This window comes from Hyperoodon ampullatus (genome assembly GCF_949752795.1).
Source record: "Hyperoodon ampullatus genome assembly, chromosome: 2".
Lineage (NCBI taxonomy): Eukaryota > Metazoa > Chordata > Mammalia > Artiodactyla > Ziphiidae > Hyperoodon > Hyperoodon ampullatus.
The window spans coordinates 107692456-107708634 of NC_136915.1; the positions used below are offsets into that span (position 1 = coordinate 107692456).

At 38.7% G+C, this 16179-nt stretch overlaps 1 protein-coding gene across 2 annotated transcripts in view; it reads left to right on the forward strand.

Moving 5' to 3' along the window:
- Positions 1-11674: 11674 nt before the first annotated feature.
- Positions 11675-16179, forward strand: part of LOC307047842 (flavin-containing monooxygenase 5-like) — a gene marked incomplete at both ends in the record, with an annotated part of 38901 nt that continues 34396 nt past the window's right edge. The window contains one exon of one of the 2 annotated variants that reach the window (XM_079696544.1): positions 11675-11818. In XM_079696544.1, coding sequence (XP_079552670.1) covers positions 11684-11818 — 135 coding nt within the window. The remainder of the gene's footprint in view (positions 11819-16179) is intronic. The other variant, XM_079696543.1, reaches the window with a different exon arrangement.

Sequence of the window (16179 nt, forward strand, 5' to 3'; positions counted from 1 at the left end):
TTATACCTCAATTAAGGTGGGTGGTGGGGCATGGAAATCTGAGTGCAGGTTTATGTATGGACATAAGTTTTCAACTCCTTTGGGTAAATACGAAGACTCACAATTGCTGGATGGCTGGATGTATGGTAAGAGTATGTATAGTTTGTAAGAAAACTCCAAAGTGGCTATACCATTTTGCATTCCCACCAGCAATGAAAGAGTATCTGTTGCACCATAGCCTTGCCAGCATTTGGTGTCATCAGTGTTCTTGGTTTTTGGCCATTCTCATAGGTGTGTAGTGTTACCTCATTGTCACTTTAATTTGCATTTGCCTGATGACATATGATGTGGAACATCTTTTCATATGCATATTTGCCATCTGTATATCTTCTTTGGTGAGCCTTGTTCTTTTTCAGGTGCCTTGGCTAAGATTTTAAAATCAGCTACACACATACACATGTGCACACACGTCTACACATTGAGATTTTGATTGTCATTGCATTGAATCTGAAGACTAAATTGCAGTGACCTGACATCCTTGCAATATTGACTCATAATGCATAAACATGGTATCTCACTCCATTAATTCAGGTCTCTTTAATTTCTTCCAATATTTTTTCCCACTTTCTGCATAGAGGACTTGTATATTTTTTGTTAGGTTTATTCCCAGGAATTTGATATCTTGATATGGTATCAATGGTATAATTTTAAAATTTAAAAATTTTAAAATTTTCACTTCATACTCTTTTTAAAAGACTATTTGCTGTTTAAAACAATAATACTGGGCTTCCCTGGTGGCGCAGTGGTTGAGAGTCTGCCTGCCGATGCAGGGGACACGGGTTCATGCCCCGGTCTGGGAAGATCCCACATGCCGCGGAGCAACTGGGCCCGTGAGCCAAAATTACTGAGCCTGCGCGTTTGGAGCCTGTGCTCCACAACAAGAGAGGCCGCGACAGTGAGAGGTCCGCGCACCGCGATGAAGAGTGGCCCCCGCTCGCCACAACTAGAGAAAGCCCTCGCACAGAAACGAAGACCCAACACAGCCAAAAATAAATAAATAAATAAACAAAGCAAACTGTCAACAAGTAAAAATAAACACTATTAAAAAAATAAGTATAAAAAAAATTTAAAAAAAACAATAATACTGTCAATGTATTATGGGGTTCATAACATTTGAAGTAACATATATTGACAATGATAACACAAAATTCAGGAAAGATAAAATTGTAATTATACTGTTGTAAGGCTCTTTCATTGTATGTGAAGCAATTAGGTACTAATTCAAGATAGACAGTAATAAATTAAAGATGTATATTGTAATCATTAGAGTAACTACTAAATATATAAGAAATATATGTTAAAAGACAATAAAAGAGGAAAAATGGAGAACTAAAACATACTTGACTAACCTGAAAGAAACCTGGAAAGGAGGAACAAAGAAAGAAGTAACAGATGGAACAAATTAAAACACAAATATGGTATACTTAAAGCTAACTATGTCAGTAATCACAAGAAATTAAATGGACTAATCACTCTTTAAAAGAAAAAGATTGTTGGACTATATATATATATATATATATATATATATATATATATTTTTTTTTTTTTTTTTTTTTTTTTTTTTTTTTTGCGGTACATGGGCTTCTCACTGTTGTGGCCTCTCCCATTGCGGAGCACAGGCTCTGGACGCGCAGGCTCAGCGGCCATGGTTCATGGGCCTAGCCGCTCTGCGACATGTGGGATCTTCCCGGACTGGGGCACGAACCCGTGTCCCCTGCATCAGCAGGCGGACTCTCAACCACTGGGCCACCAGGGAAGCCCCAGACTATTTTTTAAAAAACAACCAACAATATCCTGCCTACAAGAGATACACTTAAACATAATTGATTTAAATATAAGTAACTGGAAATAAAACATGGGAAAAGATAGTCCGTGAAAACAGTAACCATATGAAAACTGATATGGCTATATTATTAATGGTCAAAGGAGGTGTTAAGGAAGAAGTAACAGAGAATAAAAGGAAATTCATAATAATTAGAAGATCAGTTCCATAGGAGAAATACATAATTCTAAATGTATATGCACCTAATAATATAACATCAAAATTTATGTAGCAAAAAATTGACAGAACTGTATGAGAAAGACAAATATAGAATTAAAGTTGGAGATTTTAACATATCTCCTCAGTAATCAATAGACAAGCAGGCAAAATATTAGTAAGGATATAGAATATTTGAGCAACAATACTAAGCAACTTAACTGACACTTGTAGAAAACTGTACTCAGAAGCTGTAGGTTGCTCCATCTTTTCAAGTGCTTATGGAACAATGAACAAAATATATCATATGCTGAGCCATAAAACTAGTAATCAATTTCAAAGGATTAAAATTACATAAAATATGTTCTTTAACCACAGAAAAATTAAACCAAAAATCAATAACAAGATATCTGTTACCAAACCAAAACATGGGTCCAATCGCCTGGTGGGTTGTGGTGAGGGAAAGTGCAGCATTTATTGTAAGGCACCATATAAGGAACCCGGGACAACTAGTGCTCAAAAAGCCTCACCTCCCCAATGGGTTTCAAAAAGGCATTTTTAAAGGTAAGGTAAGGGAGGGGCATCCCAGTGTATGTGATGAGCTCCTGCCAAATTCTCTGATTGGTTGATGGTGAGGTAACAGGGCGCTGTCACAGGGCTTAACATTATCAATCCTCAGGCTCCAGTAGGTCTGTGAGCTACGTGCTCACAGTCATCAAGTAGTTAACTTCATCCATTTGGTGGTGGTTTTAGCATTTATAAAACAACTCGAACTGTGTGTCAGATACAATCATCTAAGTAAAATACTTCAGAGGAGCTAAATCAGAGGATATAGGGAAAAGGTCTGTTAGGGGAAAGACCCATAGGATCCTGTTTGGTTACATATCTAGAAAATCCCAAATCATCTGGAAATTAAATAACTTACTTCTAAGTAACTGATTCATCATGGATGAAATTACAATAGAAATTAGAAAATATTTTGAAAGTATCAGTAATGAAAATACAGCATATCAAAAGTTGTGAGATGCAGCTATAGTAGCTCTTAGATGGAAATTTGATGAATTAATTATCTATCTGAACAAGGTACGAAAAAGAGAAGGTAGAAAGAAAGAAATAAAATCAGAGATTAATGAAATAGAAAAGAAATATAAAACAGAGAATGTCAGGGACTTCCCTGGTGGCGCAGTGGTTAAGAATCTGCCTGCTAGTGCTGGGGACACAGGTAGGATCCCTGGTTCAGGAAGATCCCACATGCTGCGGAGCAACTAAGCTAGTGCACCATAACTATTGAGCCTGCGCTGTAGAGCCCGTGAGCCACAACTAATGAAGCCCTCATGCCTAGAGCCCATGCTCTGCAACACGAGAAGCCACCACAATGAGAAGCAAGTGCACCACAATGAAGAGTAGCCCCCACTCTCCACAACTAGAGAAAGCCCACACACAGCAAGAAAGACCCAATGCAGCCAAAAATAAATAAATTTTAAAAAAAAAAGAGAAAGTCAATGAAGCCAAAAGATGATTCTTTGAAAAGATTAATAAAATTGACAGAATTGATCAAGGAAAAGAGTAAGAGAGAAAACAGATATACCTAATATCAAGGATGACAGAGGCAACATCACTATAGATGCCACATACATTAAAAAAATAATATGAGGCTTCATAAACAACTTTATCTCAATAAAGTTGACAGCCTAGATGAAATGGGCAACTTTTTAGGAAAACACAACTTGCAGAAATTTTGAATAATCCTGTATCTTTTAATGAAATTAAATCCATAATTTATAACATTCCAACAACAAAAACACCAGATCCAGATGGCTACCCTGATAAATGCTACCAAACTTTTAAGGAAAAAGATGAACAAATCTACACAAAATCTTTCAGAGAGGCCAGCATAACCTTGATACCAAAATCTATCAAGGACATTACAAGAAAAAAAAATTACAGAGTAATATCCCTTAAGAATACAGGTGGGAAAAAAATCCAAATGAAATACTGACAAATCAGATACGGTATTATGTAAGAACCATACACATCATGGTCTTGTGAGTTTATTCCAGAAATATATAGCTGGCTTAACACTTAAAAAGTCATTCAATATAATTGTAACAATGTGATCATTTTAAAAGATACAGAAAAAGCATTTTATAAAATTCAAAACCCATTCATAATAAAAACTATTAGTTGACTAGGAATAGAGAGAAACTTCCTCAATTTGATAAGATTATTTACCTAAAACATACAAATAATATCACACTTAATGGTGACATAGTGTATGCTTCACCCTAACAAGACAAGGATATCTGTTATCACCACTTCTATTCAACACTGTATTGGAGTTCCTGCCAGTGCAATAAGGAGAGAAAAAAAATTTTTTAATTGGAAAGGAAATAGTAAAACTGACTTTATTCATAAATGACATGATTGTATACATAGAATATCCAAGGAATGTACAAACTACTAGAAGTAATAAGTGAATTAAGCAAGGCCATGTGATACAAAGTCAATATACAAGTATCAGCTGTATTTCTTTATACTTGCAGCAAACAACTGAAATATGAAAATGTAAAAATAATACCATTTACAATAGGATTTAAAACATAATAAGGTACACAGGACTAAATAAAATGCATAAGATCTACAGTGAAAATCATAAAACAAGGAGAAATCAAAGAAGACCTAATGAAAGAAGAAAGAGCCTATTTCACAGAGGAAGATTTAATTGTTATGATGTCACTTCTCCCCAATTGGTCTATACATTCAATGCAATCCTAATCAAAATCCCAACAGGCTTTTTTGGTAGAAATTGATAGGCTAATTTTAAAATTTAAATGCAATTGCAAAAAAACCTAGAATCGTCAAAATCATCTTTAAAATAAGCGTAAAGATAGAAGATTTATGCTACCAATTTTCAAATTGATTTTACTATCAAGGTAAGTAATTAATACACTATGGTATAGGCATAAGGATAAACAAATAGAGCAATGGAACAGAATAGAGTCCAGAAATAGGCTCACACATATTGTTACTTGACCAATGAAAAAGACACCAATGCAATTCCAGGGGAAAGAAAGACCTTAGAATAAATGGTGTTGGAAGAATACAGCATCCAAATAGAAAAAAATAAACCTTGACTCTTACACTGATACCACTCACAAAAATTAATTTCAAATAGATTGCAGGGGACTTCCCTGGTGGTCTAGTGGTAAAGAATCTGCCTTCCAATGCAGGGGATGCGGGTTTGATCCCTGGTCAGGGAACTAAGATCCCACATTCCATGGAGCAACTATGCTCGAATGCCACAACTACTGCACTCACAGGCCTCAGTGAGAGAGCCTGCATGCCGCAGACTACAGAGCCCACACACCCTGGAGCCCAAGCACCACAACTAGGGAGAGAAAACCCACACGCCACAACTAAAGAGAAGCCCGCACGCCACAACAAACAGCCCGTGCCGCAAGGAAAAGATCCCACATGCCTCAATGAAGATCCCGCATGCCACAACTAAGACCCGACACAGCCAAAAAATAAAGAAAATAGATTTTTAAAATATGGATTGCAGATCTAAATGTGAAATCTAAGCTATAATTCTTCTAGCTGGGAACACAGTAAACTATATGACCATGGTGTAGGCAAAGATTTCTTATAAAAGAGCAAAAAGTACTAACCATAAAGGAAGAAAAGATAAAATACATTTCATCCAAATTTAAAACTTCTGTTCATCAACAAACACAATTAAGAAAGTGAGGGACTTCCATGGTTGTGCAGTGGTTAAGAATCCGCCTGCCAATGCAGGGGACACAGGTTCCTGCCCTGGCCTGGGAAGATCCCACATGCTGCAGAGCAACTAAGCCCGTGCACCACAACTACTGAGCTTGTGCTCTAGAGGCCGCAAGCCACAACCACTGAGCCCATGTGCCACAACTACTGAGGCTACATGCCTAGAGCCCGTGCTCCTCAACAAGAGAAGCCACCGCAATAAGAAGCCCACTCACTGCAATGAAGAGTAGCCCCTGCTCGCTGCAACTAGAGAAAGCCCATGCACAGCAACGAAGACCCAACACAGCCAAAAATAAATAAATAAATAAATAAATAAATATTTTGAAATACATACATCTGCAAAGGATTTGTAACCAGATAGAACAAAGAACTCTTAAAACTCAATAATAAGACCACTCAGCTTTCAAAAACGGGCAAAACATTTTCACAAACACTTTGCAAAGAAGATATACAAATGGCCAAGAAATTAAATGGAAAGACGTTCAACATCATTAGTAATCAGGGAAATTCAAATCAAAAACACCATGAGATAATACCACACACCTACAAGAATGACTAACAGTACCAAGTGTTGAGAGGCTATGAAGCTACTGGAACTTTTATATATTGCAGGTGAGTGTATAAAGTGGCACCTCTTTTGAAAACTTTTTGGCAGTTTCAACTAAAGTTAAACATAAACCTACCCTATGACCAAGCAATTGTACTCTTAGGCACACAAGAAAAATGAGAGGAGACGTCCACAAAAAAGACTTGTTCAAGAATAAAACACCTTCATTACACCAAAAAGTGGAAATAATCCAAATATTCAACAATAGGAGAATGGATAAACAAATTATAGATTCATACAAATAAAAAGAGCAACCTACTGATACATGCAACTACCTGGATAAATCTTAAAATCACTAAATTGTGTAACGATTCCAAGCACAGAGAGTGAGTACATACTATATAATTCTATTTATATGAAGTTTGAGAATTAATAAAAGCACCAGGTGTTAACTACACTTATTTTGTTTATCATTTCACAATATATAATATCATATGCAGATGTACAAGTATTGTACACCTGAAACTAATATGTTACATGTCATTTATACCTCAGTAATAAAAAACAAAAGGAAACAATGCTTACCTCTGGAGGTGGATATTGGCTGGGAAAGTGCACAAGAAAACTCTCTGTATGACATCTCTGCTCCACATCCATCATTACAGTCATTCTACCTCTGAACCATACCTAGAATCATCTTCTTCTCGTGATCTCCACTGTCCCCACTCTAGGCCAAGTCTGAACTGTCTCTGATGTGCAGGCCACAAGAAGGATCCTGTGCCAGAGGAGTGAATGGGAGGACAAGAGCCCCCAGAGACTCATCAGATATGAGTGTTGTTCTTCTCTATGTGAATGAGCCATTACCACAAAACTTCCATTCCTACTGATCCATAATTTTAACTGATTTTCTTTTGTGCTTCAATTGGTTTTAACAACATTTCCAGTGCCTTAACCATGGAAAATGACATTGTTTCTATGGGAAAATGTATTCTGATTTTCAACAATTGATTAAAATTGTTAAAATTGATTAACTTTTTAGAACCCAGTCATTTCTTCATTGGAGATTTCCTCTTGTTTTTTATGGTATTTTTAAGTATCTCTAAATCTTTTTAATGGGTTTATATTCTGTATTTCCAATCATCTTTGAAAATCACAAAGGGCAGGCTCTTCCATTACTTGTGTTTGTATGTTAGAGAATGGCATGCAGAACTGGATGCACAGGAAGCACAGCTGAAATGGAGCAGGACCCTATGGTCCTCCCCCCACCCACCATGTCCTCTGCCTGCCTTTTGTCTGTAGAAAAACTTTAGTCAAAGTTGAGCCTGTATATACTCACTTGCAAATTTGCAGTTAGCCTAAACAGAGAGAAAATTTGACTCAAGGTTTAAAACATTTTACAAGTAATTTAAAAACAACATAAAACATATTTGCCAAGTTTAAAAGTAATTAATTACAAAACACAATTAAAGTAGTGGAGCAGGGCTTCCCTCGTGGCACAGTGGATGAGAATCCGCCTGCCAATGCAGGGGACACGGATTCGATCCCTGGTCTTGGAAGATCCCACAGGTCGCGGAGCAACTAAGCCCTGTGTGCTACAACCACTGAGCCTGTGCTCTAGAGCCCACAAGCCACATCTACTGAGCCCGCGTGCCTAGAGCCAGTGCTCCACTACAAGGGAAGCCACCACAATGAGAACCCTGTGCACCGCAACAAAGAGTAGCCCCAACTCACAGCAACTAGAGAAAGCCCACGCGCAGCAACAAAGACCCAACACAGTCAAAAATAAATAAATAAAATAAATAAGTTTATTAAAAAAAAAGTAGTAGAGCATTAAAATTACATTTTAAAATACTAAGTTTTAAAAGTAATTCTTGTATTGTTCTGAAATTCTAAAACAGATTCAGTAGGGAGATATTAATATTCAGTTTATAAAAGTATTCATCAGTTTTCCTATAACTAGGCATCTCTAGTACATTCAGAATTATCCAGTTTACAAGTAATTCATTTATAAGTTAAACTTCCAATATGTAAAATGGTTGCATTAAAACACTCTTTTCAGAATTTTATTTTTAAAAGTACTGTTATAGCATAAGTTCACATTTATAACTGAAAACTTCTATGAAAGTTATCAGTCTAAAAAGTTACAGGTCCAAAGAATATTGATACTAATATTAATTAGGGTTGTCTAAACTGCTGTAAAAAGCAAAATTAAAAATTCGATAGCACAAACAAAATAGCAATTTACTTATCTCTCATGTAAGAATCCAAGATTAATAGATCCAGATTAGAAGATCCAGTCATTTAGGGCCCCAATCTGATGGTGGACCTACTTCAATACAAAGTTCCCAAACATCTCTCTGGTTATCATTATTCTAGGATACAGGAAAGAAGAGTGGGCAGAAGTCCAGGGCAAACCATTGCCTTTTAAATGGGTTAGACAGAGCTCAGTGAGAACTTAGTCATATGTCCACGTGCAGCTGCAAGGGAAACTGGGAAATACTGTTGCTATTTGGGCAGCCCCATCCCAGCTACAGTCCTATAATGCTGTAATAGGAGGAAAACAGATTTAAATGAAGAGTTAGCAGTGTCTGACACCCCTCTAGCCACAAGAATTCTGTGTTCATCCTTCTCCTGATATGCTCATCCCCTCCCCAAGGGAGACAACTCCAAATTCCATCCAGGTGCTACATCCAGCTCAAATTCTGGGATCTCTGGGTGACTTGCAATCATCTCCCTCAGACTCAGATTGGCTTTTTGTGGTCCAGCAACTCATTAACTCAAAGGAAGTCACTAACTTCTCCAACACCCAATAAACCATGGTCTAATAGAAACAGGATGATTATATGAGAACTTCTTGTTCTTTACTGTTCAGTGGCCCTTCTGCTGCCATAAATCTTGGGGAGAGATAACACAAGAGGTTAATATTTTTGAAATCTGAAGGGAGATGCATTTAGGCAACTGGAAAAAAAAAACCCTGCTTTTTCTTTCTAAGAGAAAGTAGCATTAGACAGAAGAAAAGATATTTGGTGACAAAAGACATTCTATTTCATGGTATTTCATGGTAAGGACACTAGTTAAAGGGATTTCTGGAGCAAAGTGAGAAGAGAATCCAGAACAAAAATAAATAGTAGCTTTTTTTTAAAAAGAAAAATATGAACTTTTTGATTAGCTTGTCTTAAGATGACTATTGAGAGATTAATGACATTTTGATAAGAAGAACCATAACAAAAAGACAGAACCACATCAAAACACAAAAATACTTTAATTGCTGAGAAATATATATAACTCCATCCTTAAGCTTCTTTCTCTTTATTCTCCCATTAGGCTATGTTGATGTCATGTGTTCCCCACTGTGTGTATGTTTACATGTGTGTGTGTGTGTGTTCATATAATTCAGACCATATTTTGAACAGGAGACTTCCTGATGAAGCCAAATGATTTCCCAAACCAAAGATCAAGTTTTAAACATATTTTAAAGTAGTTGAGATAAGGTAACAGCTAAAAGCATTTCAACTAAAGTGTAAACTGTAAAGGCAGGAGTTAGGCAAAGAAAGGGGATGCAATAGAGAGCTGAGAAATAGACAAAGGACCCGTGGCTAAAAAAGATGTAAAAATATCCTCATAAAGGAGCAGTATATATAGTGATTGAAGCCAAACTGCCAGGTGTACCTCCCTGCCTTTCCACTTACTTGCAGAAGAAGTAGTTGATAGTATGTTCTTCTTGGGGTTGCTGAGAGGATTACATGTGTCCATTCCTATTATATCTTTTGTACCATATAAGGTAAACCCTTGAGAAATAACAATTGGTCTGGGAAGGATACTTTTGGGGTGATGTTAGTAAGTCAAAGCCCTGGGCTGGAATTATTGGCATCAAATCATCTTCATCAAGGTTGACTCAGGGAGTAGTACAAGGTGCACAAAGATGCATGGCATCTGTCACAACCCAGCTCTCCCAGAACCCCTTACACCTGTCAAAATAGACTCCTGGGATAAATGAGCCCTGATTCTGACCCAGTGTATGAAATCCTATATCCATTACATTGGACTTTTCCGAATAATTTGAAAAATTTGTTACATTTTAAAAGTGGATATTTTGTGTTTGTAATCACACAGGTAGCTGTGTGAGGAAAGTTCTTTTTTACAGTATTTTTATGTTTTTGAAATTATCTGTTTGTGTATCAGTCTTCTCTATAAACTATAACCTCCTCTAAGTAGGAAACTTAGTCCCCTCACTCCCCACTGTACCCCAGCACCCAGCTCAGTGCATGGGTATTTTTTTTTTTTTTTTTTTACTTTTAAAAGCTGCATTTATTGACTATTCTATATGCTCTGGTGAAATATTTTCTTCCTTTTTTTTTTTTTTTTGCTTTATAACAAATTTAATCAGTTATACATATACATATGTTCCCATATCCTCTCCCTTTTGCGTCTCCCTCCCACCCTCCCTATCCCACCCCTCCAGGCGGTCACAAAGCACCGAGCTGATCTCCCTGTGCTAAGTGCATGGGTATTTTAAAGTAAATTTCTTCCCTTAGCACAGAACCAAAGATCTGATTTGTGAGGTTGGGGGTTGGCTTGGAGAGGTGGATGAGGGGCTGGGATGTGTTCTGACAGTTCTCCTGAAAGATAGATGTTCTCCGCGTAAGCTTTTGGAGCAAGACTTGCTTCGGGGTTGTTGGTGACAGTTTCCCTTCACCAGTAGGAGTTTGTCACTATAAGACACCAGGAAGTTAAAAGTGAATGGAAAGGGCGCGTGATGGAGATTCTGACCCCTAGGGTCTCCCCTGAGAGTAGCTGAGAGTGTGGGCAACTGCAGGTGAAAAACAGAGAGGTCAGAGGGTTAATCTTTTCTGCCCAGAGCAGGTTTGGCCCACATTTTATCCCCTCTGTGGGGGTAATGGGTGCTGCTGAGTGGGCGGTGTGTTGCCTGAAAGGAGGTGGAGCTGAACAGCCCCTCCACATTGGCTATTGCTGCTGTTTGTACTTTGTTGCTTTACATTTCTTTGCAAAGAGCTGAAAGGGCAGTGCCCTCCAGATCGCAGCTGAAGGATCTGCCAGTGTTGGGGCAAAGGCAGTGAGGTCTGGTACCGCAGCAGAGCTCTCAGCTCTGGGTCTTCCAGGCACAGGGCTCACCCATCCAAGGTGTAGTAGTTCCCGGTGGTCCACGAGGGCACTGGAATCTGGCTTCCCTAAAGACACCTGCTGTTGCAGAATTTATCTAAATGCCACGTTCAAGCTCTTCTTTGAAAGGTGTTAACTGGTGTGTGCTTTCTGTCTTTTGTCATCCGTTCTTCAGGACAGGTTACACTGACCCAGCCCGGTGAAGATCTCTGGAGACCATGACCAAGAAAAGAATTGCTGTGATTGGGGGAGGAGCGAGTGGGCTCACGTCTATCAAGTGCTGCCTGGAAGAAGGCTTGGAGCCCGTCTGCTTTGAAGGGACTGATGACATCGGAGGGCTATGGCGGTTTCAGGTAAATCTCCTGGTTCCTTAATACTTGGAACTCTCGCCGTAACTAGGTGCATAAGATATTTTACCTCGTGTCAGGAAGTATTATGGGCTTCACAGTGATTAAACCCGCCAGGCTTCAACCTGCTGACCTCCTCTGAGCAGCCATCACCTCAGGTTCTATGCAGGTTCCTCTTTCCCTACGCTGGCAGCAAAATGGGACGCAGGTATCACTCGTTTTTTCCTTTACTGATGTCTGTGAAAATGGCACAGAGATCATTTTCATTTACAGATCTTCCTTGATTTACAATGAGGTTACATCTTGATAAGCCCATCGTAAATTGAAAATATCCTGTTACAAATGTATTTAATACACCTAACCTACCTAACACCATAGCTGAGCCTAGCCTACCTTAAGTGTGCTCAAATCACTTACGTTAGCCTACAGTAAGGCAAAATCATCTCACACAAAGCCTATTTTATAATAAAGTGTCGAATAGCTCATGTAATTTATTGAATGCTGTATTGAACATGAAAAACATAATGGTTGTTTGGGTGCAGAATGGTTGTAAGTCTATCAGTTGTTTACCCTCCTGATCCTTCCAGCTGACTGGAAGCTGCCACGGCCCAGCATCGTCAGAGTATGTTACAAAATATTGCTAACCCGGGAAAAGTTCAAAATTCGAAGTGTGGTTTCTATTGAATGTGTATCGCTTTTGAACCATTGTAAAGTCAAAAAATCACAAGTTGGGCACTGTCTGTAATGAGTTTTGCTGCTATCAGAAAAGGGTAACAATCTTGGTGGGGGGTGTAGCAGAATGGCAGACATGTAAAGTGGTTGCTCTTGGTCTGCGTTCATCGGTAAGTGATCTAGAATACTGCTTACAACTCCTTCCAGGAATCCCCCTTTTCAATCTCTTGTAATCTTACTTTTTTTTTGTTTTTTTCCTTCTCTTTCTTACCTTCCTTCCTTCGTTGCTTCCTTCCTTCTTTACTTTAGACAATTCTCTAATGATTCTAGTGCTTGAATAGGATATAAAATCTGGCTGCCTTCCTTGCTTTGCACTTTTCCTTCACTTGAGAAATCAAAGCAGTAGTCCTGTCTTCAGAGAAGGGCAGAGGGCACCTGCAACTGGCTTTTCTTGTTCTTGCACAGACTCAGTTTTAAAGTTGAGTTGCTTTAATATGCACACCCAGCCCTGCAACTCTTTACTAACAGTTAAGGTATCTTCTTACTTAAATGATAGTTAAGCTTATTATATGTCAAAGAATATCACCCTCCTTAACTGATCTCCAAAGCAACATCCATTGGGTTTGCTTTTCAACTCACTTTTTAAGCCAGTGTTTTAAGTGTATTAAGGTGTCCAGATTTGTTTCATATTTCACAAAACTCTATTTGACAATCATCCTTATTCGGATCTAGGGTGGATACTCCTTAGCACACCACCCATGCCTCGGTCATAATCAGTCTTGGGCATGGGCTGAAAAGACTGTTAATAAATCTTTTGTAATCAATAGGAAATTTTACTTTTGAAATCCAGCCACAACATGGTGTAGACGTTAAGAGCACATCTGGGTTCAAATCCTACTATGACCTTGGGGAAAACAATTAAACCCATCTGTACCTCTGTGTTGTCATCTTTAAGAAGGAGATAATACTGGCACCCACTTCATAGAGTTATTGTGGGGATTAAGGAATGAATAATTATGTCATCACTAATAACAATGGCACAATAATTGCTAAACATCAATTATTATTCAGTAGGCCTAGAGTGTGGCCCACACATTTGGTGTCTGGTAAGCATCCTAGCCAGGTCTGGCAACTACTGACCAGGCATGAAATTAGTGAAGGGTCCACCATTCTACCTGATTATCAGGTTTTATTTCCAAAGTGGTTTAAACTTCCTCTCTGTTAAAGACCCAATTTGGAGTTTTTTCTGATTATACTCTTGGCAAAATTCAACACTTTATAAACTGCTTTCTTGAAAATAAATAAGCTATATTTCATCATAATGCTCTGACTGCTGTTAAGACAGACCACATCTGTGTCTATCATATTATATATAGCATACACATATTTTACATATATTATAAATGCACACACAAACACCGCTATATTTCTAGAGCCACGGGGGATGCCTGGCATATATATTTACATTTTATAAATGAATCCTAGAGAAGCAAAATATCTTGGGTGGCTGCTTAGAATGCTTGTGAAAATAGAGACCTTCATTCTCACTTATTCCACAGTTACACAGTTGTGGAGCCTGAGGTATTATAAACATCCATTAATTGCAGATTAAACATGTTTTACATGCTGATGCTGGTTTCCTCAAGAATTGCCTCTGAGATCTGCTTTTCTAGGACCCACTTGCTTGTTATTTGGAGTCTTCCTCTTCCCCATCCTACCCCCCCTAAATTTTCTGTAATTCATTGGGGGTTTCATATATAGGAGCATCCCAAGCAATTTGGAATTCCACCATTGCTACCGGGTGTCCAGTAAGCCACTGGCAACTCAGGGCTTCCATTTTCTCTTTCTTGTCACAGTTCTCAGGGACTCAGTATAAATTTCTTTCTTCTTGATCTCCTCATTAATGTTAGACCAGACTGATGGTGAAAAGTCGGTAGTAATGTGAGACGTATCACTTTAATTTTCATACTGCAATATTACTTTATGAACAAAATAGCTTAAAATGATAAATGCCTTATGAAATGCTGAGGTTTTCAGAAGTATGTAATGCTGGAAAATAATTTTTAATATTCTTTAGTCAATCTGAATTTTAAAAATCCTTAAAGTATACCAAAGCAGTGCTTCTCCAACTTTAATGTGCACATGAATCACTGGAGCTTTTGCTGAAGTGTACATTCCGATTCATTAATCTGGGGTGGTGCCAATATTCTATATTTCAGGTGAAGCCCCAGGTGATGTTGATGCTGCTGATCTGATAACTACAGTTCACGTAATGAGGTTTTAAAGTGTATATGTGATACAAAGGTACCATATGGATACAATATAATGTCAAATGAGGCATATTTAATACATTTTAATTTAAAATATGAAATTAAGTAATAAACACCCTTAGTTGAACAGGTTTTTTTTTTTTTTTTTTTTGCGGTACGCGGGCCTCTCACTGTTGTGGCCTCTCCCGTTGCGGAGCACAGGCTCCGGATGCGCAGGCTCAGCGGCCATGGCTCACGGGCCCAGCCGCTCCGCGGCATATGGGATCCTCCCAGACCGGGGCACGAACCCGTATCCCCTGCGTCGGCAGGCGGACTCTCAACCACTGCGCCACCAGGGAGGCCCTGAACAGGTGTTTTTAATTCTTAAATATCAACCACCCCCCCCCAAAAAAAGACAACTGAATGGATACAAAAATACTTAAAAGAGGGTAACTGTAGAGCAGTGGCTGTCAGATCTGGCTGCAACACTGAACAATCACCTGGGGAACTTTAACAAACTTTAACAAATACTGATATCAGTCCATCCAGATTCTGGTTTTATTGGCCTGGGGTGTCAATAAAGCTCTCCACTAGTTATTTCTAATGCACAGCCAACATGGAAACCTTTGCCCTTCAGCTTTTACCCCAGCTTTCCCAGGTGATAAATGAGGATCACATTGCGTGTTGAAAACAAAATCGATAACAGTTCATTGAACAAACATTTCTGAAGCTCAGACTTTGTTAGATGGTGTGGAGATACAGAGTTATATAACTTCCTGCCACTGCCCTCAGGCATTCTGCAGTTTAGCTAAGGATATGTGAAGAAAAGACTTCTGAGGTAGATGGGATAAACTCTGGTGCCCTGAGCTTTCCGGGGCCACCACACGACCTCTTACCAGCAGATCTCAACCTTGTCTACACATTAGAGAAGGAGCAATTAAAACAGGGTCTCTGGGAGTAAGGGCCAGGCATTAGTATTTTAGAGTTCCCCAGATGAGTCCAGTGTGAAGACAACTCTGAGAACAACAGTCCTAAGACAGCTTCTGTCCCACGGGATTCTGAGAGTCTGTCAAAGGAACAGAAGATCCACACTGTTCTCACTCCTCCCACTGAAGGGGAGTCATTTTTCTCCTTTCTTCTGCCCTTACTATTGCCTCCAATCCATTCAGTTCCAATTACACTACCCTACGTCCCTGGTTCTCTCTTTTCTCATATGGACTTCCTACTCAATGCGAGTCATGTGCTTAGGCAGGAAATAGAATCAAGATACATCTCTAGAGGGCAGATTATTCGCCGATGGTAGGAAATACTAAAATGCAGGAGCAGAAGCTTCTTTTAACACTCACTGACCCAGTACTGCTCTGCCCTCACTCTCTTTTATAAAGCAGTGAGTTGACAGTGATGAACCCCACCTAGGATCCAATCAGGTGTTTAGAAGGGCTTGAA